Consider the following 14,749-nt stretch of genomic DNA (forward strand, 5'->3'; position numbering starts at 1 on the left):
GAATGATTTGTCATGATAAATATAAAATTTAGATAGAAAATATTAAATTTAATCAAACTTGTATCTCGAAGGCTAGCTTTGCCCCCTTGGTGTTGCTACTATGAAACATATGCATGGGAATTAATGTGTACTATTTTGTCACCTCATATGACTTATGTTTCTATGGAAGTTTTCACCATGTATCTTTCTTCTTCAAAAACCAAAGCATATATTAATCCAACATAATTAAAAAGGCAGTCTGTCTAATTGATTTTACCCATAACTTTGTCTTTATTTATTTGTTTTGTTTTTTCATTCAATGTTGTTATTTTAGAGCTTGATTAATTTAGATTTGTATTGAAAAATCACATTTTGAGGATAAAACAAGATTCCATTTCAAGAATTACCGAAAGTTATTGCACTTTTTCTGTTTTAAAATAGTTATCATATTTTATTTTTAAAAAAATGATTTGACTAACTTTCAAAGTTAAATTTAATTAGATTTAATTGATTAGGATCGAGGTTCGGTCTTGGAAAGGTTTGGAGTTGGATTAGGGTCGAGATCAAAAGACGTCGGGGTCATATAATGATGTTGAAAGAAAGTTTTAAAAAATTATATTGAGTTATCAGTTAAACTGTTAAGAAAATAAAAAAATATTAACATCCGAACAAATTGACCAATAGCATAAAACACAATTATTTTTTAACCGTTAAACCAATAATTCAATAGGAATTAATCAGTATAGTGGTGGGCTGGACTTTAACTAATTCATCATCAGATCTACCAACCATTGGTTAGGACTAGGTTGTAGCTAAGGACCTTTTGGGCATAATTCTGTACAACCAGTTAACCTAATTATAAGCCCACCATTATTACCAATAATTTTTTTTAAGGTTGGAAAAATTATTTGGATATATAATTATTCATATTTAGAGTGGTAAAGTCAGAAATTTTAATATATATATATACGCATAACGTAATATTTGACTTATATATAATATAATTTTCTGGCAAATATTGTTCAATTCGACCCTCCTTTTGTTCACGATGACCAGTTAAATTCGACTAAAAGTAGATAGGGATTGCAAGTGTCTATCCTTCCCTAGTTACTAATTATTGAAGAACGAAGGGTCAAAAGTATATCTAAAGTATTCAGTTTTTTTGAGTTTTATATATGAACTATCAGGTCTGCGAGTTTTTTACCTAAATTATATATCACCATCTATTTGTCAAAACATACCTCAACTATCAATTCTTTCTTTTTCCTACCGGAAATATCACTATCGTTCATGTAAAAAAAAGAGGAACAATTAGATATTTAAAGTGTGTTTTGATAAATAATTGGTGATAATTCATATAGAAAACTCGCACACTATTAGGTATATATGAAATTTGAAAAATCGGGATGCTTTAGGTAAGTGCTTTGACCATTAACTCATTATTGAACTTTTGTTTTTTGGAAGGCGGAGGGGGGATTTCTTATCGGTGTTCAATATTCATGTTGAGGCCCGACTAAAATTCATATTCACGCATTGTAGGCCCATTTGGGGAGCAAACCTCCCAACAAAATATTTAATATTCTCAAGAGTTCGAATCCAAAATATCTGATCAGAGATGAAGGAATTCCAACTATGCCACCTATATAGAATATTGGAGTTCATTATAACTTGGGTCTAATTAACATAATTGTTACAAGTATTTTTAATACTAATGTACATTATTATGTATGTAAAAGGACTTAAATTAATTATAGTTGGTGCAAAGTAGGAATAAGTAGCTCATTTTTTCACAATCAGTACTACCAAATATATTGTCCAAAATTAACGAATAAAAATCAACTCCATTCAAGAATTGGCAGTAATAAAGTTGTAGATGAACATTCAACTTAATGATTGGTGGGATTTTTTGCCATAATAATTGGTGGTAATTTTCTGCAGAAAATCTTATAAAACTAGTGAAAATGAGGATAAAAAGAGTTACTTTCTACCACCAAACAAAATTCTTACCCTCCTTATATTAACTCTGAAAATCAAGGAAAACAAAAGATAAACAAATACTAGTATATTTTGTCTCATAAGTATATACTATTGTATTATATTGTGTTGTATAAAATTATTTTGATAAATGCAATAATTGAATAATTGTATTAATTATTTTTCATTGTTATGTAATATCACACATCAACAATATGGTAAAAATAAATCTACAAATAAAGTAGAGTATAACGTATAACTATTTTTTTAAAATATAATAAAATATAAAATATGATTATTAGATAAATAAAATGAAAAAGATCATTGAGTTTGAGTTGGATTCACCAATTTCACTTTCTAGCTACAAGTTCCATCAACAGGAGTAGTGCATTGTCCATAATCTTTTGTACTTGTTAATAAACTCACATATAGCTAATATATAAAAGCAATCTATTCAGAATTAATGAGATGCTTTTCTAAAATTCACAAATCTGAATCCACCTTTATTCAAAATTCATTGTGTTATTTTTTTTAGAATTCAAAGTTCTTCCGAATAACGTGATATCTTTTTGTAGATACTTGCTTTCTTTGGATCAATTTCAACATTATCAAGATTGGACTTGAATAAGATGTCATCATCCCTTTTGTTTCAAAAGTGAAAATATCAAAATTCTTCTTAAAAAAAGAACCCTATTCCTCCAATTTCAATTTTAGCCACAATTATAGACCCCATCATAAATAGAGTCCACACAAATATTCCAATGGGCTACAACCCACCCACCCACCCCCACACCCCACACCCACCTAGCTACACTAAACCAACCAAATATACCCTAAAAAAAGTGGGCTATGGTCCATTTAAGTCACACATCAAACCAACTTGAACAAAAAAGGTATATAATTGTGTACAAATTTAACCCAAAAAACATACTACACTAACAATACCTTCAATTTTCACAATATTGAAAAACATTAAATGGACCTTATTTTAAAAAATAAAAATAAAAGTCCAAATCCAATTTAATGTTTTTGTCAATTGTAAACCCTTATCACTAAATAAACCAATTTATCATAACACAAAGTCCAGTTTGGTTTTTTCGGGTTCAAAGCCCAATTCTCTTTCTCTCTCATCCAGCTACGGCCGAAAACCTAGATCTGATTCGCTACCGGAGCCTGAAAAACTCGTCGGCTTCGAAATTCCTATCTGGGTTTTGCTCAGAATTGAATTTCGGTAATTGGGTTATTCTGAAAATTCAAAATTTCCTACAGGTATAGTAGTACCCCTTTTTGTTCAATTCAGATTTGATTTAGTTTCATTTTTTTTTCGATTTTTTAGCTATGGATTTACTGTGTTAGTGTGAAGATTGTATATTTTTGTGTAAAATGTGTGCTGAATATGATTTTAAAGGTTTATGTTCTTAGATTTTGATATTTCAGTATCTGTTGTGAGCTATTTGAAGCTTCTCAGGATCATTTCAAAGTTCAGCTGATGTGTTTTGAAAAAAACTTGGGATTTTTATCTTTGTATTGATGTTCTGGGCTTGAAGTTTGCAGGTTTAATGAAATCCAAGGCTGTATATGAAATGATTGTTGAAGTTTTTGGTTGAATTTTTTGTCTGGGCAGTGTAATAGATCCATTGTTAGTAAATGCCTAGTAAAAAAGAGGATTTTGATCTGGGCTTTGTTTAGATTTATCTACAAGCCCATGTTTGATCCATTTTCTGAGTTAGATTTTAGTAAGTTGATGTTTCTATCTTGTTAGCCCTTGTGTTGTAAAATGTCCATTTTAGCCCTGATTTTCATTGAAAATAGAGTACTACTCTGAACTCTCCTTGTTGCCTTAGGAGGACTAGTATTATTTAACTTTGGGTCAGGTGTGGGTTTGGGCCGGGCTGGTGGAGGCAACACCGGGCTTTCGGAGATGCTCCACGGGCTGGATTGTTCAGCTACGAGGAACTAATTTGGTGTAGTTTGTTTGCTAAAGCTTTGAGTCTCATGTTCTATTGGTCCAAAGAGTGAATTTAAGGAGCTGTTTGTCCATAGATTTTGTTTCAAACATTTGAAATAATATATGGAGATTATTTCAAATATTTGCTTATCATACTGACCCATTATTTCAACTTCGAACTTGAAATATGGAATTTGAAGTTTGAAAAAACAGAGTTTTAAGAGTTTTTCAAGTTTAACTCACCAAACTTCCAACTATGTTTTCATGTCTAAATACAACTTCAACTTCCAAGTACCATTTGGTTAACTTAACGTCTGTTTTTTTCTTCCAAATATCAACCAATTCATGCCCAAATGCCTACTAAGTATGGCTGAAGCAATGGAGTTGCAGCCTAAGGTTTGCAACTTCATGCCACATTCGTTAGGTGCAGGGTTCAATACCTACTGATGGCCATAGGCTGCAATTCAATACTGAATCTCTATGGTGCAAGGTTCAAATCCTACATATGGCTCTGTCTTAATCCAGAAACAGTATAAAACATCGTGTATACTTTGAAGCTCCACGACAAATCCATGGAGCCACCTTTATTTTGCTTGAAAGAACCTAAGGTGCAACATTAATATTTTGTTGTGGACCTAAGGTTACAAAGGATGCAAAACCCTTACCAGAAATGGATGGTGCAGTCAGCTCCGCTGTAGCCATTTCTTTCTTTACAAGGAAAGATCTTGGACTGATAGCGCAGGAGGGTTTTCTCTAAAACAGACCGAGGAGTGAATGAGGTGTGATTTTAAACTTATCAAAGATATAATATGTCAAGCTGTTAAGGATATCAAAAGAGACACTAGTTTACAGAGGGAGGACGAAGAAAGAGAATTCATATTGATTTTTTTAACACAAAAGAATCTTAGTTTCCTGAGACTCGTTACAGAAAATGCACACACACCCACACCCACACCCACGATGGTGTTACTTTCGGGAATGTGTTTTGTGTGTTCGCACTTCTTTTCTTCAGTTCACAATATATATGATTTTTGTTTTCTTTCTCCTTCTTTATTGTTAAATTATACAGATAATTGATAAGTGTTGTGCTTCCCACAGCCTTGAGATCCTGGATATTGATGGCGACCCCAGAAACCACAGCTACTCCAGCAACCCCCACTGAGAATAATGAGATAGTGCCGAAAAATGAGATGATTCATGAGCATGGTGATGAAATGGTGCCGCAAAATGAGATGATACATGAGCACAGCCATGAGATTGTGCCGGAAAATGAGATGATACATGAGCACAACCATGAGATTGTGCCGGAAAATGAGATGATACATGAGCACAGCCATGAGATTGTGCCGGAAAATGAGATGATACATGAGCACAGCCATGAGATTGTGCCGGAAAAGGAGATGATACATGAGCATAGTCACGAGATTGTGCCGGAAAATGAGATGATACATGAGCACAGTCATGAGACAGTGCCGCAAAATGAGATGATACATGAGCATAGTCATGAGATGGTGCCAGAAAATGAGATGACACATGAGCATAATCACGAGATGGTGCGGGAAAATGAGATGACACATGAGCATAATCACGAGATGGTGCGGGAAAATGAGATGACACATGAGCATAATCACGAGATGGTGCCAGAACATGAGATGATGCATGAACATAGTCATGAGATGGTGCCGGAACATGAGATGATGCATGAACATAGTCATGAGATGATGCCGGAACATGAGATGATGCATGAACATCATATGGTGCTTGGGAATGAGATAGTCCCCAGCAATGAGATGGTCCCGGATGATGAGATGATCCCACTAAATGAGATGGTCCTTGCTGAACCACAACCCAACTATATAGAAACACCTCCAAACAATCCAGAAACACAGCCCAGCAAGCGTAGGAAGAAGAAGTCAATAGTTTGGGAACACTTCACCATTGAAAACGTTGGCGGTGGAACTAGAAGGGCACAATGTAAGCAGTGCAAGCAATCATTTGCATATAGTACAGGTTCAAAAGTAGCTGGCACTAGTCACCTGAAACGCCATATTGCCAAAGGAACCTGTCCAGTAGTCCTACGTAACCAACAGAACAATCAATTGAGCCCGTATAGTACACCTCCTAAGATGAGTGGATATGGTGGTAGTACTGATGCACCAAAACGGCGTTATAGGACTGCATCTGCTCCTTACCTTGCTTTTGATCCTGACCGGTGCCGTCAAGAGATCTCTAAGATGATCATCATGCACGACTATCCCCTTCACATGGTTGAGCATCCAGGCTTTCTTGCTTTTGTTCAGAATCTTCAACCTCGTTTTGATATGGTGAGCTTCAACACTGTGCAAGGAGATTGTGTGGCAACTTATCTCAGAGAGAAGCAAGCCATTCAGAAGGTGATTGAGGGAGTGCCTGGGCGTATCTGCTTAACGCTAGATATGTGGTCCTCCTGCTACACTGTGGGCTATGTGTTCATAACCGGGCAGTATATTGACAGTGAGTGGAAAATTCACAGGAAAATACTCAATATCATCATGGAACCATATCCAGATTCTGAGACGGCTTTCAGCCACGCTGTTGCCGCTTGCCTTTCTGACTGGAGTATGGAAGGTAAGTTATTTTCTGTCACTATTAATCAATCGTTGGGTGATGCTGCTGTTGATAATCTTAGAGCTTTACTATCTGTGAAGAACCCGCTTGTGCTCAATGGTCAGTTGTTGGTCGGAAGTTGTCTTGCTCGAACTTTAAGCAGCATTGCCCAAGGTGCATTTAAGCTTTTGCAAGAAACTGTTAAGAAAGTAAGAGATAGCGTCAAGTATGTGAAAACATCAGAATTTCACGAGGAAAAGTTTATTGAGCTGAAACAGCAGCTTCAAGTGCCAAGCACAAAGACTTTGGCTCTTGATGACCAAACTCAATGGAACACAACATATGAGATGTTGTTAGCTGCATCAGAGTTAAAGGAAGTGTTTTCATGCTTGGATACATCTGATCCCGATTACAAGGATGCCCTGACAATGGAAGATTGGAAGCAAGTTGAGGTTCTTTGTACTTACTTGAAAATCCTCTTCGACACCGCCAATCTTCTGACCGCACCAACAATTCCAACAACCAACACATTCTTCCATGAAGCATGGAAGATTCAATTGGAACTGGCTCGTGCTGCAGTAAGTGAAGATCCATCCATAAGCAGTCTTACCAAAACAATGCAAGAGGAGTTTGATAAATATTGGAAGAGTTGTTGTCTAATATTAGCTATTGCCGTAGTAATGGATCCACGCTTCAAAATGAAACTTGTCGAATTCAGTTTTACGAAAATATATGGTGAAGAAGCTGCCACCTATGTGAAGTTCGTTGAGGAGGGAATCCACGAGCTCTTCCTTGAATACGTGGCACTTCCTCTGCCTCTGACCCCAGCTTATGCTGAAGAGGTAAATGATGGGACTTTGAAGCAGGAGAATGGTGGGGGCGGACTTACAGATTTTGATGCCTACATTATGGAGACAACAAGCCAGCAGTCAAGGTCAGAACTTGATCAATATTTGGATGAGTCCTTGCTACCTCGTGTTCACGAGTTTGACGTTGTGGGGTGGTGGAAACTGAACAGAATGAAGTACCCAACTCTGTCAAAAATGGCTCGTGACATCTTGTCCGTTCCAGTTTCTACTGTAACAGCCGATTCTGTGTTTAGCACGGTAGGCAAAGAGATGGATCGCTACAGGTGTTCCTTGCGACCTGAGACCGTGGAGGCCCTCATCTGCGCCAAGGATTGGCTTCAAAATGCATCAGTAAATACTTTACATGCACCAATAAAAATGGAAGTCCCGATTTAAGTTTTTCCTGTGATGTTAAATACTTGTCTAGAATAGCCTTTGTAGCTGATTTCTGTTTTCTTTGTGACTGTTATAACATTTGTCTCCTCCTCCGTGTCATCCGAGAATCGACTTTCTTGTATCATAATTTGGTATCACTAGAGACTTACTGGAGAGTTTAGTTGCGATTTTCGATGTCTTTTTTCGTTAGTGTCTGAATGCATGAAAGCAGTTTTATTCTGGTGCATGATATGAGTATGTATGTTTATACAGTTGTGTTGCTTATCTATGTTCTATATGCAGAACACAAATCCCTTGCATTATGGAGTTGATTATCTTGGTATAAAATTGTTATATTAGCTGGATTTTTTTGTATTATGCTTTTTACAGTAACAACTATGCCTCAATCCTAAACATGTCGGAGTTCACCATAGGAATTTTTGCTTTTGCCATATGATTACATGCTGTTAATGTCTTTCCATCTAGGCTCATCTCATTTTTGTGCTTGGGCCAATGAGACTCGGGGCCGTGGAATCAAACACTGATACTTGTAGGTCAACAATATTGACAAACTTCTTAGGACCCCACACTTTAACCTTTAATTATCTTAAAAGATGACTTAATAGTGTAAACTTTCTTTTATAATGTCTACAAAAATTGAACTCTTTAAGAATTTAAACAAGATGAAGTTAATATTCTTGTTATTTGGAGTATGAAGTAACATGATATGGAAACAAGAAGTAATTCTCCTATCAGTAACGATTATGATAGAATGATAAGTACTTCATTTTTAATCTAATGATCTTAGATTTAGCTCCGAATATAAAATTGCTTTTGTTATGAGAATTTTTACCCTAATATGGAAGTTTTTGTCGTAAATATGAATTTTATCAGACCCCTAAGTTTCGTACGGTTTTACCTTGTGATTCCTTCTTTGAGGACTTGGAAATATTGTATGGACTATATTGTTTGGTTCAGCCAATAACATCTCCAAAATGTAATGGTCCTATTTATCTTTTTTTTTTTAAAAAAATAAAAAATTCTTATGTGATATCTACATAAAGTTACAATTTTCAGATCACAATGTTTGAAACTCTGAATATCTTCATTTTTATTTTTTGAAATTTCATTTTATGTAATACGTTTTTTTCTTTTAATTTATTTCAAAAGAGTATAGATACCTTTGTTTTTTTTTTCCCTGAAAACTTTAATCTTAGTGTTCATATTTTATCTTTAATATCATAACTTGTCGACACCCTAACCTAAACTTAATTCTTTTAATAAACATAAATAAAAAGATTCGTGAAACTTTTTTTGAGCCACCAATAGGTAGGAATGACAACGGAGCCAGGCAGGATAAGTTTAACTTTATAAACAATATGGACCATACAGTTGCCCTAAATTACAGACCAAACCAATGATTATTATTATAATAAACTTAAACTTAAACTTTGCAAATAAGACTACTAAAACGTTGAAAACGATACAACTTGTTTTTTTTTGTAATTCATTGAAACAAATGATATTCAAACGATACACTGAAATAATAATAATTTCATTAAATAACAATTCCACAAAGCCATGATAAAACAATAGCAGAAATACACAAAATACAATTTTGAAGGGGTGGGTGGAGAGAAATTAAATAAATCAGAAATTTGACATCCTTTCATGTCAATCCATGCAATTCTTCAAATTTCAGATTGGAAACCTGCAATTTAATCAGAATTTAAATTAATGAGTTTAATTATCGACAACTTCTGTTGCTAAACAATAAAAATATGTTGCTCATCCTAGTTAGTTAATGAATTATATATATTTTTTATATTAGATAGATTTCAAATTCAAGGTAAAATTAGGATTTACAATGCAAGTATATTTCTATATTATCTATATTTGTTAATTGGTGATATCAAGTAATTAGTTATATCATTTTTATCAGGTTATCAATTAACCAATAAAGATAATGGTGAGGACGTAAGTATCTCTCTATTCTGAACTAGAGACCTCTTATTCGACACATAAAAATGAAGTCTCTTTACCCCACCACTAATTCAAATTAGTCAGGTCTGGTTACAAAATCATAAATAAATGTTTAATATTTTTTGAGGCTCTATTATTGGTTGGGTCGCAAAGTGAGTACCAGACACCGAGTGAAAACTAGGGAAAAAGTTATATTACCTAGATGGAGCAAGTGTAGCCAGGTGGTGGACTCTTTCCACAAGTAACAAGGAGTTGAAGTGCAAGAGGTACATAGATTTTAAGGTTAAGTAGTTTGACTTTAAGTGTTGTGCAAAGGCAAGCAGCAGCTTCAAGTTCAGCAAGCCCACTAAGTATTGGACAACATTCATTAACAGCTGGGTCACCAAGCCCAATATGAACAAGCCCACCAAGAAGATCCACACAAGCCCCAAGTTTCAATGTGTCAATTGGGCATGTTGCCTTTGTAGTTGGTGGACATGGTTTTTTCCCTTTAGGTGATGGTTTAACTACTGGTGGAACTATGACAGGTGGAATTCCAATAGGTGGTAAACCAATTGGCGGCTTCACAATTGGTGGTAAACCAATTGGCGGTTTCACAATTGGTGGTAAACCAATTGGTGGCAAATCAACTGGAGGTTTTACTGGTGGAACTGTGACAGGTGGAATTCCAACAGGTGGCAAATCAACGGGCGGTTTTACGATTGGTGGAACTGTGACAGGTGGAATTCCAATAGGTGGCAAATCAACGGGCGGTTTTACGATTGGTGGAACAGTGACAGGTGGAATTCCAATAGGTGGCAAATCAACGGGTGGTTTTACGATTGGTGGAACAGTGACAGGTGGAATTCCGATAGGTGGCAAATGGATAGGGGGTTTGACAATGGGAGAAGGAACTTTGGGCTTTTTGGGTTTGTGAGAAGGTTTACCACAATAGCCACAACCAAGAATGGGAGTGAGGGAAGAAAGGAAAAGCATGGAAATGAAAAGAAGTGAAGTTATCTTAGAGAACTCCATTTTTTTTAGGAGGGAAAGGAAAATGAGGTAAATAATTTGGTACAAAGATTGTGGTGTTATATAGATAGAAAAATTTGAGTACTTGATGATTATTGAATGAAAACAAAAAAAAAAAACCCTAAAACCAATGCACGTGAACAAGAGGGGCTATATGGCCAATATTTTTTGCTAGTTGGCAACTCTATATGTGATCTTGCATGTACATGAATCAATATTTGTTTTGATTTGATATGGAGTTTAAGAAAGTAAACAAGATTTATGAATCTTGTGGGCTTAAGCTAAAGATATATATAATCTACTAAAATGTTCTTTAATTTTGTGGTATTAAACATGCAAGGAGTTATCAGAAAAGGAAAGAAACACTCCTTCTGAAACAGATTGAAGATGAAAATTAACACAAATAAATTGAAACGGAGGAAATAGTACTTTTATTTATGTATAATCATGATTGTAATAGAGCTCGCCAACTTCACTTGCCTCTATGGAAGGCTTGTTCTGTCGCTACTAAAAAATGAATTATGTATGGTATATTCATTAGAAATTGATTTATCGGAAACATTTTTAGTGAACTTTTCTGTTAGCAATGGAGCTCGCTCGCTAACTTCACTTGTCTCTATAGAAGGCTCATTTTCTATCACTACAAAAAAAAAAGAGTTTTTCAATGGAATTTGACTAAAATAGGTTTATCGAAAATGTATTCAATAAGCCTTTTTTTTTTTTTTTGAAAATTTCATATTTCTAACAACGTTCTAATAGAAACGTATATGAAATTCACAGTTTTTAATAGCAATGAAATTTGCCAAGCCAACATCAGTTACCTATATGGACAGCTCGATATGTAATTACTAAAAACCATAATATTCTAATAAAACTCATCGTAAATTGACTTGTTGAAAAATATTTTAATAGACTTTTCGAATTTACATTATACAATCTATTAATTTAACTTATAATTGATCCTTAAACATTTCCTTTGACATTGTTTATCAGTCAAATCTATCATAAATTACATTTGACGTGACACACTTACCATATAATAGAAATTATTTGAAAAAAATGTTATTTTGTTTTCACTTGAACTCACAAATTGAAGATTGTATTTTGTCATTTTTGACAGCTAATAAAACAATATTTTTAGTTAATTTTTTTAAAAAGTAGCCAATGGATGTTAATATTAAATCCAACTCAATTTTATACAATATCTCTCCAGACAAATCAACATCTTGGATAGAGGCTATCTATCCCATAACTTATGTATATGCTTCACATAATATTACACAAAAGAAATGAAAAAACTAAAACTACTTACGAACTTCATCATTAATCTATCGTTAAATTACTTGTAGCTAACAATTTTGTTTTGGTAATTCGTTGTATTTATTATTAAATAAAATTAGCAACAAATTTTACTGTTTAAGTATGAAATATGTCGATCGCTAATTCATGTTTTTTTATTATAAGAAGTGTCAAAAAAAAATTATGAGGGGAAATCCATGTTACAATTTGCAGGATAGACAATTCTTCCATTAATGGTACACAACAAAAATAAGAGTTAATTAAATTGTACGAATTATGGATCTGTATGAGCAAGTTGTTCTTTTTTGTTTTCTACTTTTGTGGAAATTAAAAAAATAAATAGGTGTGAATATATATAATCTAATCACGATTAAGTGATGAATGTGTATATTATTATGTCTATTTTTGATGGACAAAGTTATTTAGTATATGTACTGATAGGAGGTATTATAGAGTTATTTAGTATATATACTTGTCGGAGGTACTGTAGAGTTATTTAATATATGTACTGATGGGAGGTATTATAGAGTTATTTAGCTCCACATGTATATATACACTACTCCAAAAATTATTTTAGCGGCATTTAGTTAATGTTAATAATTTAATTGATGTTAAATATGTATTTTTAGCAGCAATTAACACTCTTTATAAATGTTCCTAAAGTTTATAGCGACATTGGATCAAATGACAATTAACTAATGCCGATAAAGATTTTAGCACTTTTTGTTAATGTATATATATTTGTTGCCGCTAAAAGTTATTTTTTACAGTGATATAGTGTGCGGATTCATTTGTAGTAAAATTAAAAATTATTGAGTACTGTGGAAAGTTCATAGGTTGATTTGTCTGTCAATTTCTATGTATGAAATCCTACACCTTAGGCTGACCAGAAATTAAAAAAAGTAATTTTTACCTAAGTCTATAGTTATTGTCAAAAGCCTATTTTTTTTTTATAAAATGTATGTAATATAAAGTCTCAATTAGTTGTAAAAATAGAAAGTGGTAGGTATGCTTTAAAATTTGTGGTTTTAAGAGACAATCATATAACTGTAAATCATTTAATTTATTAAGAGTAAAAATAACATTAAATAATTTCTTAAATATAAAAAAATAATATTCTTTTTGAAACGAAGAAAAGCATACCACATTAATTATTGGAACATATGAGTAACACAAAAGATTAGTCGATATATAAAACACATAGGATCTTTTACGATCAATTTTTATGTTCAACTTATAATTGGTCATATGAGATAGTTTACCCACACATTGTTTTACCATTTACTAAATCAATTTTACATTTCTTTTATCATTTTTTTCAAACATAAAACATTTACATTTAATATTCGATATCGACTGTTTCGATCAATTCAAATTCATGTCAAAGGGAAAAGCACGCCTTACCAGGTGTGTTTGAACTTTAATTCACAAACCTCTGATTAAAAGTTAAGAAATCTCATTCATTGTACCACTAGACAAACTCAAACTTAGAATTTTATGAGTTCGAAATATCGCTGAATTCAGTGTCTTTAATATTGATATATAATTAAAAAAATAATACATATACAAAATTTGAATCAACGTTACTACGACCCTAAATTCAATTAAACTAACATATTACTCTAGATTCATTTTAGATTGAAAAGAATTTGAACCAAAAAACATGAAAAAAGTTGGATGGGAAAAGGAAGGGAGTGGGACAAGCTTATTGTAAAGTTGTACACTGTGCCAAAAAAATACAGCAAAGAGTAACATGTGAGAAGTTGGATGAATAGGGAGAGGACTTTAGCTAGCTAGAGGTCCACACAATCTCTAAAATACTTCGTTCCATTTCAGTTTATGTTACACACTTTTCTGTTCAATTAAAATTTATATTTCTAATAAAAAGATTTTATAATCATACAAACGTTATAACATAAGCAATGACATGTTTCAGACCACAAATTTAAAAAATCTTCGTAAAGATTGAAAATTCCCTATTTTCCAATAGCCCATCATGTCTCACCGCGTATCATTAGAGAATTACGATGATTTTCGTTTATAGTAAAAATTAAACCTGACGAGATATAACGTATCTTTTTTGATGATTTCCATCACAAGAATCTAGCTTTTTAATGCTAGTTCAAACTATATCATATAAACTGAAACGAAAAGGGTGATTCACTCATCACAAACTCAAAATTTTAATTTGGGATAATTGTGTGAACCCGTGAAGAGAGTGAGTGTGCATGTTATAATGTTATCTTTTTTTAGGCTGGATTATTTTGTTACTTTGTGCATATGCTTTCCTCATCTTGATGTGATTGGTCGGCCACCCTACCATACAATAAAAAATTAGTAAAGTTATATTTCACATATAATTTAGTTATTTTACCATGACAAAAAATAATTTAATGACTTTCTTTTTATTTAGTAGATCGCGATGTAATCACCTCAAGGGTAAGTGAGAACTATAATTGATCTTTTGGAGTGAGATTCAGATTCAGAATCGAATAAAACTATTAAGTTCTCGTGAATTCGTAGTCATGCTTTTAAATCCACCCTTACTTAGAGTGGGCAAAAAAATATCATATTTCTTTGCTAAATAAAATATAACTCACGTACTTGTTTTACTACTATATTTTGGAGTGTTAACCATATGCTTATTAATTGAGTAGATTTCATCGTACCTCTTAAACCCTAATCTGGCTTACATATAAGTGAATATCTTTATTGTTAGTACTACTAAAATTATGAAATGATACAC

The 14,749-nt window shown here is 33.2% G+C and overlaps 2 protein-coding genes across 3 annotated transcripts; one reads left to right on the forward strand and one right to left on the reverse strand.

The window, feature by feature from the left end:
* The first annotated feature begins 3,047 nt into the window (after nucleotides 1-3,047).
* On the forward strand, nucleotides 3,048-7,955 carry LOC125811946 (zinc finger BED domain-containing protein DAYSLEEPER-like). Of its 2 annotated transcripts, none has more exons than XM_049491489.1 (2): nucleotides 3,048-3,222; nucleotides 5,000-7,955. In XM_049491489.1, the coding sequence occupies exon 2, from the start codon at nucleotides 5,020-5,022 to the stop codon at nucleotides 7,729-7,731; it is 2,712 nt and encodes a 903-aa protein (XP_049347446.1). In that variant the 5' UTR covers nucleotides 3,048-3,222; nucleotides 5,000-5,019; the 3' UTR covers nucleotides 7,732-7,955. The 2 variants fall into 2 exon arrangements, with proteins under 2 accessions (XP_049347446.1, XP_049347447.1); XM_049491490.1 differs by having other exon boundaries at nucleotides 3,062-3,222; nucleotides 4,971-7,955.
* A 1,193-nt stretch (nucleotides 7,956-9,148) lies between these two features.
* On the reverse strand, nucleotides 9,149-10,738 carry LOC125811951 (repetitive proline-rich cell wall protein 1-like). The gene is made up of 2 exons (XM_049491500.1): nucleotides 9,892-10,738; nucleotides 9,149-9,421 (listed from the first exon to the last, which is right to left on the reverse strand). Exon 1 carries the CDS (start codon nucleotides 10,705-10,707, stop codon nucleotides 9,892-9,894), a length of 816 nt encoding a protein of 271 aa, XP_049347457.1. The 5' UTR covers nucleotides 10,708-10,738; the 3' UTR covers nucleotides 9,149-9,421.
* Between the last annotated feature and the right edge of the window lie 4,011 nt (nucleotides 10,739-14,749).

This window comes from Solanum verrucosum, unplaced genomic scaffold (genome assembly GCF_900185275.1).
Source record: "Solanum verrucosum unplaced genomic scaffold, falcon-dt-bn FXZP01000238.1, whole genome shotgun sequence".
In the NCBI taxonomy this organism is placed as follows: Eukaryota; Viridiplantae; Streptophyta; class Magnoliopsida; order Solanales; family Solanaceae; genus Solanum; species Solanum verrucosum.

Excerpts from the sequence above, each read along its gene's own strand:
- LOC125811951 (XM_049491500.1), bottom strand. The coding sequence starts at position 10,707 with ATGGAGTTCTCTAAGATAACTTCACTTCTTTTCATTTCCATGCTTTTC.
- LOC125811946 (XM_049491489.1), top strand. The coding sequence starts at position 5,020 with ATGGCGACCCCAGAAACCACAGCTACTCCAGCAACCCCCACTGAGAAT.